Below are 23,777 nucleotides of genomic sequence, written 5' to 3'. Positions count from 1 at the left end.
TGTTACCTCTTCACCAGTCAGTCCATGTTCCAGGCCCTTGGGCAGTGTCCAGAGAAGGCAGTGACATGGGGAGGATCCCCAGGGCCTCTGAGCCCCTGCACCCCACCATGCCACCCTGTCCCTTCCAGCTGTGCACCTGGGGAGCCAGAGGGACTCCTCACTTTCCTTCTTGAAGAGGAGTGCCCTGGTGGAAGCAATGCCGCTGAGCCAGCCCAGAGCTCTGGGTGGCAGTCCCAGCCAGAGGGCTGCAGGGACAGGGACAGTACTGCACTTAGACTGTCTCGTATGAGGGAGCAGCAATGGAGAAAAGGAAAGAAGGAAAAGAGGTTTCAGTTTCACCGCAATTGTCAGGATCATGCTAAAATGGCAGAAGTAGGAAAATGCTGGAAAGGCAGCAAGCACTCCAAAACTGGGTGCCAGTACAGGGGAAGGATGGAGAGCTGGGGGCAGGGAAGGAGATCTCATTTTTAACCCGGAAGGTAATTAATGTGAAATAAGGTTCATGTTGAGCTGTCATTGGATTGCAGGCTCTCCAAATGGTGCAAGTTTCAGAAGTGAGGACTCATGAAATGTAGGGCAAGATTAAAATCAAGACGAAGAACACAATGCTTTTCGGAAAGGAAGGGTGGTCTGAAATGAGCAGGAGGATTGTTTGTGCCGTTCCTTGCCATGGGTGGGATGACAGCTCTGCACTGCAGTGGGAAGAACGTGGTGCTGGGGCCAGCAGAGCCCAGCCTGGATCTCAGCAGAGTTCTTACAGAGCTGACTGGGGATGTGCACTGGTAAAGGTCAGAGCTGATAAATGAAGCCTCATGCATGACAGTGTCCCAGCAGCTGCCATGCGCCTCCTAGAGCTGAGCCCCAGCACACAGGGGAGCAGTGACCCAGCTGTGGTCTGAGCAGTGGATTTCTTTTGTTTTCTCTTAAATAATGTGAAAAAGAGCCGAGGAGCTGGAAGCTGTTGTCCAGCCTGTGGTGGTGTGAGGCGGTGCTTGCCCCAAGCAGCAGTTCCAGAGTGGTATGGCCAATGACACAGTGACCAGGGGATGTTCTTCACCTGGCCTGGCCCCAGCCCCAGCAAATGATGTGTGTGTGCTGCTGCCTCTGGGCTCTTGGCCCTTGGGTGAGCTGTTTCTGCTGCTCTTCACCGAGAGCGTAGCACAGGACAAGTCTCGCCTGCTGGCCCACAGCCAGGTTCAGACCCCACTGGTCCCCTGCTCCAAAGGACCTGTCAGGCGAGGTGACCACCCGTTGCCAGGCAAGCCTGTCCCCCACTGGCCGCAGCCATGCAGGACAGCAGTCCCTTCCTTCTGCACAAATTGGCAAGGACTAACCTTGTCATATCTAGTGCGGCACTCACGGGCGCCTGCCTCCGAGGGGTAATCATGCAGGCATAAATTCGGAAAGTTGCTAAGCTATGAGCAGTCTTACGAGCATTAAAAGTGTCCTCTTTGCCAGAAAGGTCATTCATAACTTGGCTGCGCCGCTGATGTACAGTCAGTGATATTGATTGATTAATGTATAAAAAGCACCAAATCCATTTGCTTCTATGAAAGAGAATAAAGTGCAGTCGACTCTCTCTTTATTTTCACCTCATCCTTTTGTTTGAAGGACGTTTTTTTTCTCTTTTTGTTTTGCCAGCTAGGTTTAAGGGGGTTACAAAAAGCCAGTTTCTGCCAAGTAATGTGTTCACAAAGGGAACATTGATTCACATCAGTGTCGCTTGAATTACCCTTAAAGGTTTGCCAAGGAGTTGTTCTTATATTAACCTTCTGTTCATCAAAGATGAAATAAATAAATAAGTCATAAAATCAGCTTCACTGCCCATGCTGGAGTTGGATGCAAAACAGGAATTTCTGCTGTTTGGAATTTGTGCTCCAGGTGCTGCAGCTTGGCCCCTCTCCCCAGGCTCTTGGACTTTTCCCTCCTGCAAAGCTGCTCCCCCAAGGCCCCGGTCTGATCTGGGACAAGTGTTGATGGTTTCATGGAGGGGGGCTCCTGCAGGGGAGTATTTTCAGAAGGACCTTGTATAAAAAGTTCATTCAATCATTGCAAGCAGAAGCAGAATGATTTCTGCACAAGACAATGAGGCCCAAGGCATTCTGCCCCAGCCAGGGTTGGCATTCTTCTCATTCACCCAAGGTCTTGTTTGTTTTTCTGGATGTGTTTGGCTGCTGGTAATTAATTATGTGTTGTTCTCATTTCCCTCTGGTTAATTCTGAAATGGGAGATACCTTGATGCCCAAGGAGCTTTGTGCAGCAACATCTCACCTTCCTCTCTTTCCGGGTGCACCAGCATTGTAACATCCCAAAGTGCCCTTGCCCCTGTGTGGGCAGCGAGGGGGCCGCAGGTGTCTTTGGTAGGCTGGGTGGCCCATGAGTCCCACAGATGGCTGTCCTGTGCAGCAGGAGCTCTGTTACTTTTTCTGGGTGCTGTTTAACCAAAGCTCTGCACTTCTGCTCAGTCCCTGTTCCAAAACTGTGCAGTGTCATTCAGTGACACTTCTTCTCTAGAGCAGGAGTTTCTTTTGGCTTTGCTCTGCATGTCAGACAGCTGTGCCCATCACACTTGTCCAGAAGACACAGAGTTTGGAAATTAGCTTCCCTGAGAAACATCTCTGCACAAGTTGTCCCCACCTGACTGCCACAGCCCACCATCCCCAGCACCAGAGCCCATGGCAGCCCTTGGGTTCTCCAAGCCATTTCAGGAGAAACCTGATTTCAGATAACCTGAGCCATCACACCACAAGCAATGCGCTCACTCATGGGTTCCAGCCTGGCTGTGCCTGGTGGGCTCCTGAGCTCCTGAAGCACTGGCTGGAGCCACAGAGGAGCTCAGCTCCCGAGTTCTGCTGAGACCTGTGGAAGCACTATGCTGGCTGTAGCATGAGCAGCCTAAATTGCCCACAAACACCGTGGTGTTCTGGTGGTGCTCGGTGGTGGTGTTATGGTGGTGCTCTGCACTACTGCATGAGCCCATGGGTATCATATGCCCCACCAACCTCCTCAGCACTGCCCACATGACACTCCTATTCCTGTGTCTCTTACTGGTGAAGAACGATGGTGATAACCCTGCCAGCTGTGAGGATGCATACCAGGGTGAGCACCAAAAACGGCAGTGCGCAGGATCCCCCGTGAGATGTTCATCCCAAATGTGTTTCTGCCTACTTTGCCCACATAGTGCCTGAGCTGTAGTGGACCTTGTGCTGCCCATTTCACATCCCCAGGGGGCAAACTCCTAAACCCAGGCATGGCTGACAGTAGGGCTTGGCACTTCGTGTTCCCAGGAAAAGCCTTTTCCCCCGTGGCTGCTGTACAATCTGGAAGGAGAATCATCCAATTTTTAATCTTTTTCTCCGATTGTGGGAGCACCGCAGCAGGCCGAGGCCCCCTCCCCCTCTGGCAAGGCAGTGGGGATTGGATCTGACGATACGGAGTGTGCATGCTGAGAGTGAATCCATTTTCTCTCCTCCATCTCCCCAGAATAAATTAGAATTTGCCTGATTTAATAAAATGGCTTCATCTCTCTGCCATCTTTTCTATCTCCCATGCGTTTCATCCCCACCCCCACTGCAAAAGAATAGATCTTGCCTCTTTCAGGTTCTTTTCGGGGCCAGCGATGTGGTGCGTGGGGTTAGTCAGCACTGCATGCTCCGCCTGCCCGAGGGGCTGGCCAGGACAGCACAGGATTTGTCCCTGTGTCTCCATTTCCTTATTGTCCAAGGCCGTGGCTGTAATTGCTGTTGAGGTCAGTGTAATTTACTGTCCATCTGTCATAAACCTGCCCTCGCCAGGGATGTGACTGCCATGCAGAGTGTTTGGGGACAGGGAGGGGCTGGGGACAGGAATTGTTCAGCCCAGATTTGCCCCAGTGCCATGCTCTGTAAGTAGCATGTGTGTGTTTGAGTGCATGGAGCGGGGCTGAGCACTGCCGCAGACCCCCAGGAGGGGTTATTGTCCAAATTTCGGTGGTTTCATTACAGCCAAACCTTTTTCTCTCGCCTGGATCTGGTGGTTTAATTCCTGTGTCCTAGGCTGATTTTTTCCTTTCCATTCTGACACTAATTGCACCAGGCGCGTTGGGAGCAGCGGCTGCTGAGCAGTACCAGCTAAATGTTAAGAAAGGTTTTAAAAACAGACTGAACTCTTCCTTAATGAGGCTCAATCGTGCTCTCCTCCGGGTGGTTTTGTTTTGCTGATCCGTCAGTTTTTCAAGGATTTAATTGCACTTTTTTCATATTAGTCTTTGAAATGGGGCTAAGCAGCTTTCTGTAAAATGCAACAGAAAAAGGAGAGATGCTTCCCTGTTTTCTTGCTTTGCTTTCATCACTCCAGGATCATCATCTGCCACTGGCACCTGGGACCCCGCAGTAGTAAGGAATAAAGTACGTGAGAGTACAAGTGAAGGGCAGGCTGCATTGCCGTGGCAGCCCCACAACTGGAAACCTTTACTGGTGGTCCCCTTTGCCTCCTGGCTCCTCCAACTGTTCCCAGCTGGGACACTGCTCATATTAAGGTCCTAGAAGGTCCTAGAAGACTTCCTAATGTTGGGTTTGAAGGGAGAAGTAGGAGGCAAAGGCTGAACTGGCTTGTCCAATGTAGCTCATTTCCTGTAGAAATGACACAAAAATGAGTCAGAACCAAGCAGGGCTGCAACCAATGGTTGTCACCTTCTAGAGCAGCAGAACTTGGCAGAGCCTCTGGAGGCCTCTGAGCCAGGCTGGCCAGGGCTGTCTCTGCTGGGGTCTAAAGCATCTCCAGAGGTGAAGAGCCCCCCAGCCTCCAGGTTCCAGTGTCCAGCTGCTCCAGCACTGGGAGTCCAGGGCAGGGGATGCCAAACAGATGATGTTGGGATGGGAGAAGGCAGGAGAGAGTAGGCGGATGTATCCACGAGGCTGTTATCTTTATGGCATAGAGAAAACACATTTGAAGCAATCATCATGGAATTCTTAATGGCTTCACTTCCTCATGCTCTCCTCATGGGACAGGTTGCACAGCGGCCAGGGCTACTGGGGCTGTGCAAGCACTGCCCCACCTCGTGCTGCTTTTAACCAGTGCTTTGTTTTGCAGAGATGCACAAAGCTGCTGCTGCTGGGTTTCCCAGGATGCTGATGAACAGAGCAGTGAGAGCTCCTAGCCACCTATCAGTGACTCTCCTTCCTTAGCCTGCAATTTATTTTTACTTCTCTTTGCAATTACATTTCTTTTTTTCCACTTTTTCTTCCTTTCCTCTAGCTTTGTTTCTTTTCTTTTTTCTTCTTCTTTCATGTTTATCCCTTAAATATTTCAGTCTCTTATTTCTCGTCTCAGCCTAACAAAGCCTTTCTTTTCTTGTTCTGATGTGTGCCTGCCTCCCTGTGAGCTCCCAGCACACCTCTCACGAGGATGTAAAATCTAAGAACCAGATCTTTGAGATTTCAAAATAAAATAAAAGTAAACTCTGCTTTAAAAACACTTTAGCAGGAAAGCCAGGCTAATTGTAAATCAATGAGTCTTAAAATGCAGCATTGATCTCCAGTTAGAAGTTTGAAGGGGAAAGCAGTAATTACTGTACTGAAGGTAGATTTTTTTTCTCTTAGCAAGTTCTGGGCAGAAGGAAGGCTCATTAGGGCAGCACTTCAGAATCTGAGTAATTAGTTTAAAAAGTACTTTTGTGGTGTTATTCCCATGGCTAGAAATTATTGGAGTCTTCACTGATTTATAGTTCTGATCTGCTAAGGTTTGACTTATTATTGTGTTTGGTGGGGAAGATCTTTCTACACAGTTACCTGGGTGAAGATCCGGAGTGGGGATCAGGCCAGAAAGGATTGCTGTGGGCATGTGGGTCCTCTTACCAGCTGGGGAACCTCAGCACTGTAGGATGGGATTTGAGCTCTTTGTGAACATGCTCTGGCCAGCACCCCAAAAGAAAAGAGAGCAGATATCTGGGAATCAGAGCAGAGGCTCTTACTCCTTATGAATGTCATTTGCCTCCTGTCCAGTTGCCTGTAAGTCCCTTCTTGCTCATGGGGGAAATGGCTCAGAAGAGCTCTCACTCTTCATCATACCATGACCAGATCTGTGCAGTTTGGTGGGCCACCCTCCTCAGGAAAGCAGGACTGGTCTGCCAGGACTGTCCAGGCTCACATAAGCCCATGGCATTTCTCCAGCTCGTTTCTCCTGTGAGCAGTGTGAGCCTGCTCTCCTTTTCCAGGCTGAGGCAGAGGAAGTGGCTGCAAGCACCATCTGGGATGTAGGTGCAGCCTCATGTGACAGGGTCTGGGTTTGCTCTGGAAGGTGGGATAGGGCAGAAGTATCTAGGGCTTGTTCCTTGACAGAACTGCTAGTTTGGGGAACTGACCATGGAATTAGCATTAATCCATGTGCAGGAAGGCTCTGTGGCTTGGCTGGTGAGCCCATCTGTCCTTGGGGAGTGGGCTTGTGCTCCTGTCAATCTCCCCAGTGTGTTCAGTCGGGATAGTTGCAGTGTGACTTGTCAATCCCACACCTCTGGCTGTGGCTGTCCCTACTTGCCAGACTCGATAAATATTTTCACAAAAATGATTCCGTTTGCAGGGACTGTCATAGATCTGATTCTGCAGTGAAGGAAAGGGGAAGGTCTCTGGAGGCAGAAAACCCTTGTGTGGCAGAAAGCCTGCTGGGAAGTCAGCTCAAGAAGAATTAGAAACCCTTTAAATAAATGCTTACTTGACATGACTCTGTCTCCCCCAGTCTAACAAGCAGGGAAGCGAATGGCAGCCGCTGGCCAGAAATTGATTGCATTAATTGATATGCCAATAAGAGAGCTTGTTACATCCACCATTGGTTAGGAGGCCGGCTAACAAGTCCCGCTGATCAATGGAACCAATAAAGATTTCATCCATTAATGAGCAACATGGTAATTAATGTTATCCATAAACCAATTAGCCTGGGTAGCTAATGTGCTGGTTAGCACAGTGAGTGGTGGAGCCGTGGGTGGGCACAGGCTGGCTGGTACACAGGGGACATCACCTTCCCTGTACAGAGGAGACAGCATCACCCCCCCAGTGTGGAGGGGACATCACCTCTCCAGTGCGACCATGGGGCTTGGAGCAGCAGCTGGCTCACTTTGGGCCTCCCAAAGTGAGGGACCTGGGAGGGTGACTGGTGAGATAGGTCACACTGCTGGAAAGGGACATGCTTCTCTAGATTTTCAAAGCACTTTCAATTATTTCTTTCACTCTTTGGAACCTTTGCGTAACACACGGTCATCTTTCCCACTTTTTACATGCTTGTGGAGATACGCAGGTTTCCATAACTTGTGTTCCATAGTGTAAGGCAGCATTTGGGTTCTTGCTCTGTCCCTGGGAAGCTGCTGGAACTCTTCCACCCCCCAGTCAACCTCAGATGCTGCCATGCGCAGCTTTGCACTCCCCACACTGGGCTCTCCCCACACTGCCAGTACCAGTAACAGTGTTAACACAGGTAACACAGCGTGTAGGTTGAAAGCTGCTGCCTAAATCCACTTGCCGGGGGCTTGTCCCAAGTGCCAGCACCATTTTGGCATCAGGACTGTGCATAGGGATCAGGACAGGAGGTGCGGGAGCAGCCCCAGGCCCTGGCCAGCATCAGTCCCACAGGCTCCACCGTGGAGTTACCTTGGATTGTTGGATATTGACCCTGGGAGACCCCTTGTGGATTCTCTAATTGAAAATTAATACCGGATCAATGCCATGGGCAATTTGCATATTGATCATAAACAACTTTGAGGCACCAAGTGTGTGTTGAATCGATAGTGCTCTCGAGCAGGCTGCAGGGAGAATGTCCCTGTGCCGTGCACCTCACAGGTTCATGCTGGTGAAGGCAGTGGAGGTGCTGGGGCAGGGAACGTTTGTGCCAGACTGGAGTCACCGCATGGAGTTCACAGCCTTTTCCTGTGGTTCCCTTTGGAAGGGGAGGGAGGGGAATGGCTGTTGGTTTGCTTATTTTAAGCCAAATGGCCACAGCCCACAGACATCCCAGGAAGCAGGGGACATCACCCTGTCCTGTGCACACAGCTCTCCCTCCCCACCTGCCTCATGCAGCCTGGCACTTTCAATTCGGGTTTCAATAGAGGTTTCCAAAAGCAGAGGTGCTGTTTTTCTGTTGACACCGGAAGGGAACTCAGCAGTGATTTTTCCCTGACATTTTCATCTTACAGTTGCTCTGTGAGGGTGGTATTTAGACTCTTCTCTGTCTGCTCAGGACTTCACAGGTTATTTCAGAGTGAATCTGGGCTAAAGGGAACAAGTACATTATATCAAACTAAAATAAAACCTCCAAAACTTAATCTGAAAATCTATAGCTCATCCTTGGAAGCTTCTGACACGGAGGGATTCCTGTGTGCAGGGAGATAAAGCATGTGGACAGGCACTGCATCACCTGCCTCTCCACACGTGTGGCACAAGGCAGCGCCTCAGACGCCTCAGGGAAACCACTTCTGGCCTGGCCATGGACAGGGCACAGGGAGCAGGGAGAGGGCAGGACTGGAAACCAGCATCCCAAAGTTGCCACTTATTTTAGGAGCAGCCAGCAGCTCCAGGAAGTCGCTGTGCATCTCATTAGTGCATTACGGGGCTTTCATTGACTCGGCCATGCTGTGCTGATGAACTGAGGCTGGGGACAAGTGCCTGTAATTGAGAGAAATAAATTCTTATCACAGGCCTCTGCTGGAGTCACCACCTGTGTGTGCACCCTGCTCCAGGTTCCAGGAGTGGATCGAGTCCCCGGAGAGCCTGGTGTGCCCTTGTTAGCGGGAAGGAGCTGCACTCAGGGACTGCAGACACCAGTCACCATCCCGGGCTGGCTGCACGTCCATCCAGTCCACTGGCATGGCCCACCTGGTGCTACCTCCCTGCTTGGCTGCAGGCTGGCAGCTTGAGAGCCTCAAGTGTTTCCTTGGGAGCTGTGCTCTTGCCCTTTTCTTGATCCTCTGTGTTTCACTTGGGAGCTGGAGCAGCCATTCTCCATTGTTACCTGAGATTTGATGACAAGTGGAAGATCCTACCCTGATATGTGTCAGGAGACATGGGTGTCACAGGGGAAAGGGGTTTGTGATGCTACAAAAAAAAAAGAATGTAAGTATAGCTTCCTTGAAAAGAAACCCATCAGCTGTTTTAAATTAAAAGGAAAAAAAATAAGAAGTCCAGGGTCATCAGGGCCCTGCAGCTCGTTGTGGTGTGAGGCCGTGGTGGGCAGTCCTGTCCCCACAGCAGTGGGGCTGTGCTCAGGTTCTCTTGGCTGCTCGCAGCCCCTGTAATTTTACCCTTTTGCGGGGCTGTGGACAGACTGCCTCCGTGAGTGCGTGCAGCACTGGGAGGTGAGTGGAAAGGCTTCACTTGACATTCCCTGACCTCCCCAGTGCAGCTGAGTACTGGAGAGCCAGAGCTGAGATTGCAGTCGCTTTCAATTACCTGAAACCAAGAGAAGTAGAGAAAAAGGGGCTGTTGGCTCCAGGAAGCTGAAGTCACTGCTGCTGAAAGCTCATTAGTACAAGGGGAAAAGCAATTACTGACGTTTGGCCAGTGCCACTAACCAAACACCAAGAGGAGGAACCCAGGCCAGGCTGTGGCCATCCCTGCCCTGTGGGGTGATGTGGGACCCCTCAAGCATGTCCTTGAGGACAGCTCCAGAGCTACGGAGGTGTCTCCCCTCCCTCTTCTGCACCAAGCCAAGTGGTGTTTGGTATCAGAGAGCTCTGAGGGTGCTGGCTGAGGGACTGAAAACTCTGCAGGCTGTCAACTGACCGGACTGGAAGTAGGGCTCTGTCTTTGAGGGTCTGCCTCGCTGCCGTGGCCCATGTTCTTCAGCAGAGAAGACCATGGCCGTTCACATCAAGAACTTCGGTATTGCAGTTGTACCAGGCTGCTTTTTCTGCCTGGTGAGCCTGCGCAGGTGTTGCCCTTCTGGTACCAAAGTGTCTGTCCAGTCTGCTGGGTGTATTTGCTCTGTCCTTCTCAGGGCTCCTGGGGATGCTCAGCTTCTAACTCTGAAGTCCCCTTAAAAGCCTAAAGGCTCTCTGCATACGTGACTTTGGTTGCCACTACAGTGACCCCTCTTGTTCCCCAATGCTGGCAGTCCGTGCATCTCTGCTGGCTCCCTCCCGCCTTCCTTGGAGTCACAGAATCATATTAGGTTGGAAAAGGTCTCTTAAGGTTATTGAGTCCAATCTTTGACCAATCACCAGCTTGTCAACTAGACCATAGCACTGAGTGTCACATCCAGTCATTTCCTCAACCCACTTTGCTTCAGAGCAGCAGCACATCCCAGGCTGATCCTCTTTTTATTGTACATATGGCCATTTATTATTTCCCATGTTTGGGCATATTGTTACTTCCTAGAAATAAGCTCCAGGAGGAGCCTGGCAACATGGCACTGGGATCTAGTCAAGAACAAACGTACCAGACCATTGGTATCAGACCTTCTTGGACTCACCCCATGTACAAGCCATCCTTAGGGATGCTCACTTAGAACTGTTGGTCTTTTTTTCATGTTCTTCGTAACAGAAATCTTGCCTCACTGGGGATGAGAAGCAACGATTTGCCATGGATGCTGTACCCAGCTGTGGACCTGCTCCCCTGCCCTGGATCAGCCCTACCACTCCCCTCCACTGCCCCATGTCTTGCTGGGAACTTGTGGTACTGCGGGCTGCAGGAATATTTTAATTGTCCATAAACCACTGCAAGGGCACTGCAATTAACGCCATTCCCAAGTTTTTAGCTGAGCTTAAAAGAACTCCAAACATGCTGAGATTGGGAAACAGTTGGGGAGGGGGAGAAAGAGGGTCAGCAAGACGTTAATTAGCTTTTCCTTGGAGCAATACCATGGAAAGGGAGAACAGAGTAGGAGTTGTAGGAGTTGTGTATTTTTAAAAAAACTAAGCAGAAAGAGGACACTTTAGGGTTTCGTTTAAGTGTGGTTTGTGATGATGATGGGTTGAGGTTGTTGGGAGCTCTCCTGTGCATATTCAGCCCCTAAGGCTAAGCATGAATTAATTATAGCTCATTTTTGTTACAGTTACAGTGTTCTCAAGATGTACCTTGTTGCAAAGTTGCTAAAGTTGGCTATTAACTTCAACTTGGCATCAGCAGTGGTTTTGTTTGTGGATCTTCACAGTTTTTCTGAAGTGAGCCTATTCCCAGTGAGTACAAAGCATCTCTTGCTCTGCTGGCACTGTCTGCTGAGGGCCTGCAGTGCTCTGCTCCCAAGGACCAAGTGACAGTATGAGGGGAAATGGCTTCAAGTTGTGCCAGGGAGCTTTAGGTCGTTTATTGGGAAAATTCCTTCTTGGAGAGGGCTGTCCAGCCCTGGCACAGGCTACCCAGAGCAGGGGTAGAGTCACCATCTCTGGCAGGATTTAAAACCCATGTGGATGTGGTACTTGGGCACATGGGTCAGCGGAAGCCTTGATGTTGGAGTAACGGTGGGACTCAATGGTCTTAGAGGGCTTTTCCAGCCCAAATGATTCCATGATTCTACAAAGCCTACCATTGTCTGCTCAAGCAGTTCTGCCATGTGTCTTTAGCAGGCCAGAGCTGCTACTGGTCCCTTCCCTTAAAAAATGGGGCTGGGCACTCATCCCACGGGTGCCTTTGCTGCGCTCCTGACTTGTCACCTCTGCCACCTAACTCCTCCATCCTCATCCTCCTGCAGGTCCCTTTTGTCTCTGAACCCTTGTCCTGCAGGTCTCTGTGTGCAGCCTGCTCTGTCGTCACCCTGCAGACCTGGAGCTGGAGATGGGCTCTTTTGTTTTGCTGTTTGATCTGTGTTTGTGTTTTTGCATGCGTCTCCTTTCCAGCTGATTCCAGTTTGGAGCTAGGTTAAACTGTGCAAAATACTGTTTAAAAGAAAAAGAGAAAGGAACTTGTCAAGATGCATTTGTTAGATCACGTTTAAAATGAAATAGAATTGAAGGTAGTTTTTGTCCAAGAAAGGGGAGGCTGAAAAGCCGTCAAGCCGCAGGAGAAAGCCCCTCCTTTGTTGTCCTCCTGACATTGAAGTGTAATTTTTCATGGTTATTTGGACTGGAAAATGGGGGAAAAGGGAGAGATGGGCTTGTGATTATTTCCCATAAATGACAACACAATCACATCACGCTCCACTACAAACATGCTCAAGGAATTTGCCTTTTTTTTATATTTCATGTGTGAAAATAACAGCAACCTTTCTAGTCCTGCTGAAATTAAAGGGGGTAAGTCCCTGTAGGGTTTCATTGGCTTAAAATATAGTCCAGTTTGCAAAAAACATGGACAGCCTTGTTCCCAGGGACAGGGAAAATAGGAGTGTTCTCCCAGGGAAGGGGTTCTTGGTTGTGCATGCTCCATTCCTGGGCATGTTCAAGGCCAGTTTTGATGGGGCTTGAAGCAGCCTGGTCTAGTGGAAGGTGTCCCTGCCTATGGCAGGGAGTTGGAGCAAGATGGTCGTGAAGGTCTCTCCAAAGCCAAAACAATTCTGTGACTCTCTGTCAGCTGAACATGCCATAGTCAGCAGTTTCTGTTTGTCAGTGAAAGCAGCAGAGATGCTCTGGCCATGCTCTGGTATGCCTGTCTGGGAAATAAGTGTCGTTAAACCAAGGTAGTCGTATTCTTTTCCTGCAGCCCTTTGTCAGGTGGAATGCACCCACCAGCTTTGCATCCAGGCTGGAGCTCCGTGGCATTCCTTTCATAACCTTGCCTAGTGCTGCCCTTGCACTGCTTGGTGTCCTGCTTTTCCTTTTAGGGAAACAGTAGGAATGAACAAGTTGATGTAGCATAATCTGGTCAGGAACAGGCACAGATGGTACTGCAGCACATACATGCATCGGAGTGGGAGCTGAGGTCAGACCCCTGTCTGGGCTGTTACCACATCAGAGTGCACCAGGGCCACAGGCATGGTGTGAGGTGGGACTGCCCTCCCTGTGCCTCTTGGTAACCTTTCTGAGTCAGCTGCACCAGGTCCTGCACGGTGACCCTGGCACAGCTCAGGGGCAGCTGAGCTCCTCCTGGGCTTGTGCTATGTAGGAGGGCATTGAGCCACTCTGGACCTCCCTCCTCCTCCATATGAACCCGAACTTGTCTGCACAGGGCCCTGGGGGCCTCACGTTTAAACCAGTTGAAAGCAGTTGAACCTGTGGGTCAGGCTGGGTGGTGGGACCCGGCAGTGGGGCAGCCTCTGGCCAGCTGGCAGCACAGGCTGTTGGTCTGTGCCCACAGCTGGCTGTGTACAGCCAACCCCCTCACCTCCCCGACAGCCATGGCATGCAGCAGTCAGCCAGGGCTCAGTCCTGCCTTCTGGCTTTTTTGGCTACTTATTCTGAAAAAAGGAGCGTCAGAGATTCTTTTTGTTCCAAAGGAGAGACCCTGTGTACAATTAAAACTTGTTTCTGGTAAACCTCATTCCAGGAAAGATGAGCTTTTAACAAAAGGCTTTTGACAGCTGCAGGGTATTTCATTTTTTTAATGCCGAATGAAAAATCAATACATTTTTCTAGGTTATACATATTCAGAACAGGCTTGATATTTCCATTATAATGGAAAATGGGTGTCTGCACATCTCGCCTGTCAGAGCTGCACCGCCACATTTTCCAAGCCACTGCTAAATATTTCAAACCTGATTTGATTGTGGTTCATGACAGCTAATGTTTCTCAGCTCTCGAGCCTGCCGGAGGGTGGAGAGGCAGCGCACGCTCTTTCTCTCCCATGCCTACATTTCCGCCACCCCAGAAATGCCCTTTATCCCTTCAGATAAGAGATCTGGGTTTGTTAAGGAAAACCTGGCTGGGAGAAAGAGAGGTGAGAGGTCTTGGGCTGTTAAAGCTGGTCTGGATCCCATCAGCATTTGCCAAGTTCTCCAGCTCTCAAACTTCCTGAGTTTGGGAAGGGACAGACCTCAGTGGTGTGGTCCTGTGCAATAGCATGCAGCAATTTGGGTACATTTTGGTGTGTGATTGAGTCAGAGGTTCCCTGACCTCTGCAGAAGTCAGATACTTGTGATTTTCCAGACTGTTCTCCTGCTCTTCCCCTTCCCTCCCCCCATATCCACCCTCCCCGCTTAGTGAATGGTTTAATTTTAAATTAAAAGGAAATACTGCTGTCTAAAATGATTTATTCATGAAGGAAGCAAAGGCTCTGCCTAGGATTTTGCATGGGGCAGGTGGGTTGAGATGGAAGAGCAGCTCCTTTGACTCCAGGGGCTACACTTGCTTGCTCTCAGTGTTGACCTGAGCCCTGGCAGTTGGAAAATTCCTTTTAAGAGTTACTAATAAAGCACCATGGATTCAGGAATGGAGCTCTGGCATGGGAACCTGTGCAGTGTGTGCTATTTAGATTTCCCGGGAATATGATTGCCCCATACAAATTCCACAGCAACAGCTCCTGCACCTCTGAAGTCCCAACAGCATGTGCTGCTTTGGGGAGGAGGGGTCAAGTGCTAGCGAAAAGGTCGCAGTGGTTTGGAAGTAAATTCCCTATGTCTTGCTGCCTGCTGGTCGTTCAGCCTCAGGAGCTGTCTTGGGGTCATCTGCACACCCTGCTGCAGGTGGGTCCTGTGAGCTGTTCATGAGGACAGTGTGGGCTCTGGTCGTGTGCAGCGGAATGCCAGGTCACACATAGTGGCGATGGAAGCTCCTTGCATGCAGTGGATTGAGGGGAGGAGCAGACCTTTCTCTACCAGATGTGCTGCTGGCCTTATTCTCACAGAGGGATGCCCCAAATGAGTACAGGGGATGGGTGGGTGGGTGGATGGATGGATGGATGGATGGATGGATGGATGGATGGATGCCTTCACACAGGTGTTTGCTTTGCAGACCTGCACTGCACCATGGAGCTGCTGCAGTGGCTGAACAACCATGGAGCCGTCTTCAGAGAGTGTGGGCACAGACCTTTCAGGAGCAGGAGCTTGGCTGCTTTTACTGTCAATGCTGAGGTCTGCTGGGCAGAAGCTGGGTCAGGCATGAGTGTGAGTGTTGAAAGGAAGTTCTCAGCGGTTCAGAGCCGCTGCAGTGCACAGAGCCAGCTCAGGGGTGGCTCTCCTCTCTGTCCCTGGGCTCAGTGGGAGCACCAGCAGCTGCACCACAGGCCAGGGTAAGCATGGTGAGTGAGGAGAGCAGCCTCCACCTTCCAGAGTAGTCTGCTGGAAGGGGATCATGAGGTAAATGGAGTCAATGCTGCCCCTTCCTCAGAGCTCTGTGCCAGAGGCCCTGGCAGCAACGAGCTGAGCAGGGGTGGTACCACGACCTACCCAAGCTGGTTCAGAGCCTCCGTGGGCAGATGTGTTGGACTTTGCTCCCTTCCCATCGTGCTTTAGAAAAATCTGCTCCCTGCTCTCTGCCCAGCACAGCATGTTGAGCCAGGAGCAGTTTGCATCCCCAGAGAGGAGGGTTCCTGGGGAAGGGGCTGTGGAGTGCTCAGTGCCAGAGATGTGAGGCTCAGTTCAGCCTGGTGGTGGATGGACACGAGGAGCTGCAGCCCCGGCTGTGCTGGGGACTTGCTGTTTGTAGCCTTGTTTTTTAATCATTTTCTCCTGTTATTGGTATTCATAGCTCACATTTTTCCGGTTACTGTCAGCCTGGGCTTTCATCCATTTTAAAGAGCTATTTTTTCCCTTGTTGATGATGATGATGGTATAAAGACAGATGGTGTTACTGCTTATGAATGTCCCATTTTATTCCCCTCGAACCAGACAGCACACTGGAAGACGTGTATTATTTCCACATGCTCAGGTTAGAGCCCAGACAGCGGCTGAGCCTGGCTCACCCTTCCTCGTCCGCCCATGCCGATGCTGACACCTCCGGGTCGCAGCCGGGAGTGCTGCTGTGCCAGGAGCCCTTTGTTGCTCAGCCAGGCCGGGGGCTCGGGGCTCTGGGCTGGGGGCTGGGGCTGCACCGTGGCAGGGCCAGGGCAGTGGGTGATGGGCGATAGGTGACAGGCTACAGGCCATGGGCAGTGAGGGCCATCTCCTCACCCTGTCCAGGGGAGCCTTGGAGCACCTGAGCCAGCAGAGAATGGTTAAAATGATGATTTAAATAAAATACAGAAACCCATTAACGAAGGTTTTTAATAAAACCAGCTAAAATCTGCTTCTACAGCAGCTGCCCCAGCAAAGGGACACTCTTGCCCTGCATGAAGCAGTTTGAAGGCCCCAGGGTGGTGGGGCTGGGGTGGGGATGGTTTGTTGTGTTTTTTCCCTAGAGTGGAAAAAAGATTGGAATTTTAATTTCTGAAATGTGAACCCAGCTGCTGGTTTCACAGCCCTTCTCCCAGCAAACTTGATCACTGGGCTCACATGGCAGACTGCCCATCTCACCCCTCCATCAATGATAGGTCTCTTTCTACATGTTTGCCTTTGTCAGTGCTGCCACCCATCTCCCCTCTCACTCCCAATCTAGGCTGTCATATCCTCGAAGCTCACTGCTGAGTATCTGCAAGCTGCTAATATATATTTTTAATCAGAATTTCTAGCCCTGTCTTTTTTAGGAGGAGGATGGGGGTTGGTGCTTGAGCCAGTTGGGTGGTTCAGGTAAACATCAAGATAGTGTGGGATCGCGGGGTTTACCATGACCAGATAATATGAATTAAAATTGTAAACTATCCTGCCTAAAAATGGATATAATGGCCTAAAAGTGCCCTTTAGCCCAGTGGTGTGGTAACCCCTCTCAGTTACAGGGACTGTATAATAATACCCATGATAGTAGATGATAATATGGCTGTTGCACTGTGGTGTAAGGGGTCTGTCAGCCCCAGCGCTTTCACTTCCAGTGTTCCACCTGACAAGGTACCTTGGAGTGAAGCTGCACCACACCAGGTCAAAAAGCTCTGTGTCTGTGCCGTTTTTATGAGCAGGACCCTGGTGCTCTGTTTTGTTCTGAGCTTTCAGCACTTCACTGAGTGTTTCCTTCATGCTTTTGTACCTGCGTCATGCTGCCTGGGTTTGCAGGCTCTTCCCCTGACTGGGATGAAGGCAGGATGCCAGTATGTTCCTCTAGTGCCTCATATCTGGGCTGTGGCTGAAGCAGACCAAGCTGCTCTGAGCTTGGTCTGAGCAGGAGAGATGTCATGTGTCTGCAGTGTACTCTGACATTTCAGTGACCAAGGTCAGTACTGCGCCGTGTCACTGGGGCCAAAGAGCTTGAGATGGGGATGAGGAGGAATGATGGAGGCTGAAGGTCAGTGCCTGATGCTTCTGTAATCTCTGATGTGGCTGGGTAGAACCTTCTTGTGCAGACAGCCTTGTCACTGTACATGACACCTCTGGAGACCTCAGTAGCTCCAGGTGGTAAAAGTAGGCAAGGTTCTTCATTTTGTCTTCATCTCTCACTTCCTTTCTCTGAGGTTTCAGTCTTGACACACAAGGTGTGTGGGGAGAACGCTGGGTGATGTTGATATCTGCCACCTCGCACTTGTGCGCAGCCTTGGCTGTTGCTCTTACTCACTGGCAGGTACCTACTTTTCTGTTCTGCCTTCCACGTCTGTGTGACACTTTCTGCTTGTCTTGTTTCAGAAGAACCCAGTGAAGATATGGAAGGGCCCAGGGAAACAGCTGGTGATGCTGAGGAGCCTGCTAAGGAGCAAGAGAGTGGAGGGGACAAGGACCAGAGTAAATGGACAGGTATGATTCTGTGATATCGCAGAGGTGGTGTTTGGTCCCTCATTCTCTTCAAATCCAGGACAGGGGGATGGGAAGAGCAGTAGTCCACAAAACCCTTTTTAACTGACCGGAACATGGCAGTGTTAGCATGACAAAAATGTTGTCCTCTATAAAGGCTTTGGGTGTAGCTTCTTGACATACTCAATCATTTGAGCTGTGGTGGGTCATGTGTCCCCCCTCTAAGCCCCAGGCTGGCGCTGGGCCCTGGGTGCTCTGGAACTGGACCCAGGCAGTGGGGATCAACAGTTGGGAGAGGAGGAGGGAGGAGGGGATGACCCCTCCTAGCAGCAGCCAGCACATGGTTAGATTAAGCATATCATTTGATGATTCTACGATTATCCCACTCTGGAGAGGGCCATCTACCACCCTCAGCTGACCCTTGCTGACACCACTTCAGTCTGGGTGCAGAACCCGAGGCACTGAAGGTGACATTCATTTTCCCTGGCTCAGGACAGAGCAGTTGTGGCTCCAAGTCCCATTTGGTTGGCAGGCTGAGTGCTGGTCAGTGCAATGCCTGTCTGCACAGAGACCTTTCTTCCAGGCAGCCTTCTCCTGCTGCATTCATGGTTGCCACTTGGTGAGTCCCAGACAAAGACATTGTCTTCCCAAAATGGAATGTAGTATTTCACCTCTACAGTTATAATCTCAGCCCATATCAGTCTCAGTCAATGGAAGATGTGTCCTAACTGGTGGAGGGAGCAAGCTGGGCCTTGCAGTCTGTTGAAGTTCATGCTCTCAGTATGGGCTACACTCACTAAGGTTGCTCTGTGTGTTCCTGCCCATCATAGACCAATTCTTAACCCAGAAATGCAATTTTGCTTGGCTGTAGGTGGTTTTTAGTATCAATTCATTGTGTGGGATTGTGTCATCCTGAGCACAACCATTTTGTGAGGTGTCACAGAAAGAGGTAAGTATTGTTTATTCATTAAATTTCTTCAGGGGTAAATAGGGCCCTTTGCCCAAATTCGAAGCACTTTACAAGGCTGATCTATGTGAGAAGATTATATCTCAAAATAAGTAAGGAAAAATGAGGAGCCTGCTTTTTAAACTCTTTTCTATCCAGAAACTCTAAATTTGGATGGGTTAATTACTTCACCCTGCCGGTGAAATTCCTAACCCAGTGTTTGTCAGCCAAGGAGCAGATCAGAAATGGGACAGCTCCATGGTGTCTGCAAAGGGAGCTGTGTGGGTAGGACAGAGAGCAGGTGTGTGAGCCCACAGAACATGGGACCAGCCTGGTACGAGCCAAGGTGTGTGTGATGTGCTGGCACTGAACTCAGGCCTTGCTTCCAGACACATAATAACAGCACCCTGAACCTTAAAGCAAGATAATGTTACCAAGTGCTGCTTTCCAGCAGGTGTGCAAAGCAGGCACCTGATTGCGTTTCTGCTCTTGTTCCTTGAGGAACATGGCTGTGTTGACATGGACTCCTGGACCTCAGACATGGGAAGGAATAGAAACTGGGTCAGGTTATTCCTGACAGCCCCAGAAGAGAAACGGACAGGGACACAAAAACCCAGTAGGAGTGGAGCTGTGAGCAGGCAGTACTGGGAAGCTCTCCTTGGAGGAGGAGGAGGAGGTTGCCAACACAGAGCTGCCCACGGCAGCAGGGGAATGCTGCGACCACAGTGTCCTAAAGCTAAAGAACACAAAGCCTTTTTTGCATTCACCTGCACTGAGCAGAGCAGCACAGCCCATGTCAGCACATGGAGCTGGTCCCCCAGCTACCAGGGAATGGGCTCAGAGCACTTGGTGGTGCTGAACATAGTCCCTGACCTGCTGTGCTGTACCTGGGTGTTGGGAGACAGTGCCTGGAGCATCTCAAACCTGCCAGCTGCTCTCTTGTGCTTTGCAGAGGAGAGGGGAGGTGTGGCAAGGGACAGATACAGGGCTTGTCCCTGACCGAAGGAGTGGCTGGGGAACTGCACACCTGCCAGCTCTGTTTGCCCCAGATTTTCCCGGGAATTGACCAAACAACTGTTTGTAAGTGCTGATGGGAAGATAATGAGATGAGGAACAGTCGACACAGATTTGTCAAGAACAAATCATGTCAACACGACCCAATTTCCCTTCATGTGAAGGAGGTCCTGTTTGGAGTCAGTGTTTCCTTGGGAAGGCTTTCGATGCCACTTTTCAGGACAGGCTGAAATGAAGCACAGACATTGTGGTGTTGGTGACAATATTGTCCATTGGTGGGTTTCATTAGTAAGGGAAAGCTCTCCATTCATGAGCTAGGATGGTGGGGAGGCTGGGGAGCAATTTCAGAAAGCCCAAACAGCAGGAAGGACGCAGAACAGAGCAACATCAGTCAGGAGGAGAAAATGGAATAAACAGGCTTATTTGACCCAGAAAAAGACGAAAGAAGAAGACAAGATAAGTCTTCTTGTGCATGAAATGCTTCTGAAAGGAAGGAAATAATTTGTTCTCCATGTTGAGGATACAGACAACAAGACACAAAGGGCTTAAACTGAAGAGAGAAAGATTGATGTTAGATAATAAATTTTAAAAGGTCCTCCTGTACAGCCTGTGAAGCACTGCACTGGGTTTTCTGGGAAGGTTCCTCAGAGGTCTTTCAAGAAGATTAGAGGAGCTGCTGTCGGGAATGAGGCAGGCTCAGTCTATCCTGCTTTGGATGGACTGGCTGACCTTCGTAGGAGCCTCTGAGCCAGGCAACTCTGTGAAGATGGAGAGAGGTGTGAAAGGGGGCGGGAGAGGTGTGGGCTGAAAGTCAGTGATGGGGCATGTGAAACGGGAGGGGGACAGACCCTTAGGCTGCTCACCACCTGCAGTTTGATCCTGACGTTCCTCAGCAATTTACTCCCCTTTGTGCTTTGGTTTCCTCACTGCACACAGGGGATTCATGTCCTCCACTTCCTTAAAGGTTTGCAAAATCTGTAACAAGACACTGAGTTCCTTTGCCCCAACTCAGGGGTGAGGGTTGGCACCACGCTGGGTGCAGTCCAGGTGCAGCCTGTGCTGGGGTCAGTGTCAGCACCAAGGGGAAAACCTCTGTTTTCATTATAAACTTGTCAAAATGTCTCAACTGCAAAATAAATTTATTGATTTGTTCTTTGTATTTATTTTTAAATGGAATAATGTGAAGCAGAAACATTTTTAGATGATACTTTCCAATTGAATATACACAGGGAAAACCCCATCCCATGTAAGGACTCATTGGATCTTGATTTTCACAGACATCTCTGTTGTTTTTGGAAGGTTCTGGAAGATGGCAGTGGAGCAGGGAGATTCTGTGTGCTTGTTGGCTCAGTGTTCGACATTATCTCCTCATGACTAATGTGAGATTTACCACAAGCAAACAAGCAAGCAGGAAAGGAATTGTGACTGATCGCAACTCCATTTTTAAGGCAGGATGTAGATCATGGATACTCAGCTGAAGCCCTGCTCACTGCAGTACAATGCCTCTCAGATTTGGGGTGGTGCTGGTTCATGTCTGTGACGGAGAAGCCCATCACCAGCAGTGACCCAGCTACCAGAGGCTGCCTTAATGCACTGTCCGTTGGGTACACGGAGAATACCAGGAATTTTTCCACAAAAACAAGAAACAAAGTCTACTTAAAATACAGATGGAAATGAAATCTTTCTGGAGGACTGGCCTGAAGGGCTTTTATTTTTGCTAATGATTTTTTATTTTTTTTTTAAATCCATGATGCTCACCTAACAGAGCAATTAGTGCAATGGACCGTCCCTGATTTGAATCCGTGGTAGATTGCTATTAAAGGAAGTATTAATGGGCTGCTGAGAGCTGGGAAATTGTTGCAGAAAAGTGTGTTTATGGAGTATGGTGCTGGCAGGCATGATTTCAATCGGATTTGACATGTTTAACATAAATGTATACTGCACAGCTCCTGCAGTTTATGAATAATTCCTACAGGCCGACTGCCTTTCTAATTACTGAAATTGAAAAAAACAGGTCAGGCACATCCTGACGGAAATCTATTCCTGCCCCTCCCCCCAGCTGCTTTTTGCTGCTTTTTTTTTAATATCTGGCATTTGTGAAGCACTTAATGGCTGGGATGTTCTGGGGGCCTGAGAGGCTGGGAGGAAGGGGACAAGGGGCACAATGGAGTCACTCTCAGCACTGGTGCCTGGGTGAGGGAAACCTGGGAGAGGGGATGGGAGAGAAGGGCTGGAAGGTTGCCTATAACTGTGTTTTTCTAAGGATATATGCAGCAGTGCGTTGCAGGTTTAGAAAGGCAGCTGTTTGGTTCCTGGTCTGCATGGTGTTTTTATTGAGGAAAACAGGGGAGGAATGGGGAGACTGGGGAGGGGGAAGGGAAGGCAAGAGAGGGTGCAGGTTCCATATGAGTCCAGAACCAAAGAGGCCCGTTCTGTATGTGGCTGGGGATTTTATCTCTAGGGATGGGGGGCGGTCCTGACTCACATCCAGTCAGAAGGGGTCAGGGGGGCGGGGTCAGGGACAGGAAGGACACACGTTACAACAGATATATGAAGCACAAAAGGCTCCAACCCAGAAACATGGCTGGGCTGGGTTGCTCCATGCAGCAGCCAGCTGACCTCCAGGCATGCTGGGCTCTTGCAGCATCAGAGATGCTGCAGGAACTGAAGCGGGTTGCAGGGCTGCAGGAAGTGTCTGTGGTACCCATGGTGTGAAGCAAAACACTGCCTCTGTGAGCCTCTGGTGCTGCTTGGCATCTCATGGAGGCAGCTGCTGGGTGCTCCGTGTTCATACGGAGTAAGGCAGGGAAGTCTGGTGGCAGCTGGGGCTTCTGGATACTGTAATATGAATATTTAATAGTAATTCAGCTGTGGGTACTCGCTGCAGGTGGGAAGGTATGACACAGCATTAGAAAAACAAATTATTTGGCCGTTTTCAGGGCCAGAGCCATGCAAGGCAGTAGTGAGGGTGAGAGCAGGGTGTGGGGCGCTCACCTGTCAGTCAAGCTACTGTCAAATACAGAGCTGGGAAATGCTGTAGAGCAACAGGCAGTGCACAGGCCTGATAAGTGTGGCTACAGCAGCTGATCAGAACGAAAGTTCCTTCGGGGAATGGAGAATTAAACAGACAATGTTGGAGGACAAAATGTTGGCCTGCATGTTACTGAGGAGGTGGCAGTGCTGGTTGCCCTGTGCCCTTCCCTGGGGATCCATGTGGGCTCTGGCCTTTCCTGGATCATGGCAGTTTCTGGAAAATGGATGAAGCAGGTAAACTAGCCCTGGATTTTGGGAGACATATGGGTGCTGTAAGGGCACAGGGGGCAGCAGCCATGGGCATTGATGGCACAGGGCTGTGTGGCACAGTAGCAGCTCCCACTGGTCCTCAGACTTGTGGTGCTGAGTGATGGCTCCAAGAACACATTGAGGTGATTTGAGGAAGGAGGCACCACCAAATATGGAATGCTATTTTCCATGGGGCATTGAAAACACAGTTCCCTGGTCTCGCTGAGAACTTTCCCAGGCCAGCAGCTGGACGTCGTGTCAGGGAGTTTTTTGGATGCTAGGGGGAGAGTGGTGTTCAAATCAATGGCAATAGAAGAAACCCCACTGTAAATTTCTAGGGCAAGTGGCAAGCTGGTTTACGGAATGCAGGGAGATGAGAACCTCTGGCTTACGGAAAGCAGCATGAATTAATAATCATTTAATTGGCTTTTCCATTATGTTGCTGGGTTGGGAGATGGAAGTTTAGATGAAGGGGCTGTCAGTGGTACTTTAGCTAAAAGAATCTGATGAGTAGGAGGTGGGTGGTGACTTCCTTCCCACCAGGATGGAGAGCAGCAGCTTGGGGGATCCATGCTGGCTTTGCCTGTGGAATCAGCAAAGGAAAGGCCCCCACTTCCAAGGAAGTGTCCGTCTCACCTCTGGAATAATCCCAGGGAAGATCTCTCCTTCTCTCTGAAAAGCAGAAGCTGCTGAGAAGAGCGAGAAGATCAGTAGATCTCCAGAAGTGCTGTGGCAGCCCCATCCCATCGTAGTTGGTTTTTAGGGGACAGTTGATAAAAACACAGAACTCCCTCTAAGTCAACAAATCTGAACTGAATCCATTTAAAGAGTCAAATTAATAACAATACTATCCGATATATAGGCGTACCTCATACTTTAAACCAAATTCCTTTTTCTGCCATGCAAAGCCTGGACCTGGAAGCAAGATGCTGGCCATGGTCACGGCACAGGCAGTGTT

General features: G+C 50.0%; 1 protein-coding gene across 10 annotated transcripts in view; it reads left to right on the top strand.

Annotated features, from left to right (window-relative positions):
* Nucleotides 1–23,777, top strand: part of ZFHX3 (zinc finger homeobox 3) — a 480,743-nt gene that overhangs the window by 432,398 nt on the left and 24,568 nt on the right. For 8 of the 10 annotated variants that reach the window (XM_085071261.1, XM_085071268.1, XM_085071260.1 and 5 more), the window contains one exon: nt 17,473–17,580. The exons of 1 other annotated variant lie outside the window; for it this stretch is intronic. In XM_085071261.1, coding sequence (XP_084927387.1) covers nt 17,473–17,580 — 108 coding nt within the window. The remainder of the gene's footprint in view (nt 1–17,472; nt 17,581–23,777) is intronic. One more of the 10 variants, XM_085071269.1, reaches the window with a different exon arrangement.

This window comes from Lichenostomus cassidix, chromosome 11, assembly GCF_008360975.1.
Source record: "Lichenostomus cassidix isolate B80296 chromosome 11, HeHo_3.0, whole genome shotgun sequence".
NCBI lineage: Eukaryota > Metazoa > Chordata > Aves > Passeriformes > Meliphagidae > Lichenostomus > Lichenostomus cassidix.
Note: the sequence above shows the minus strand (reverse complement) of the source record. Positions and strands in the feature narration are given on the sequence as shown.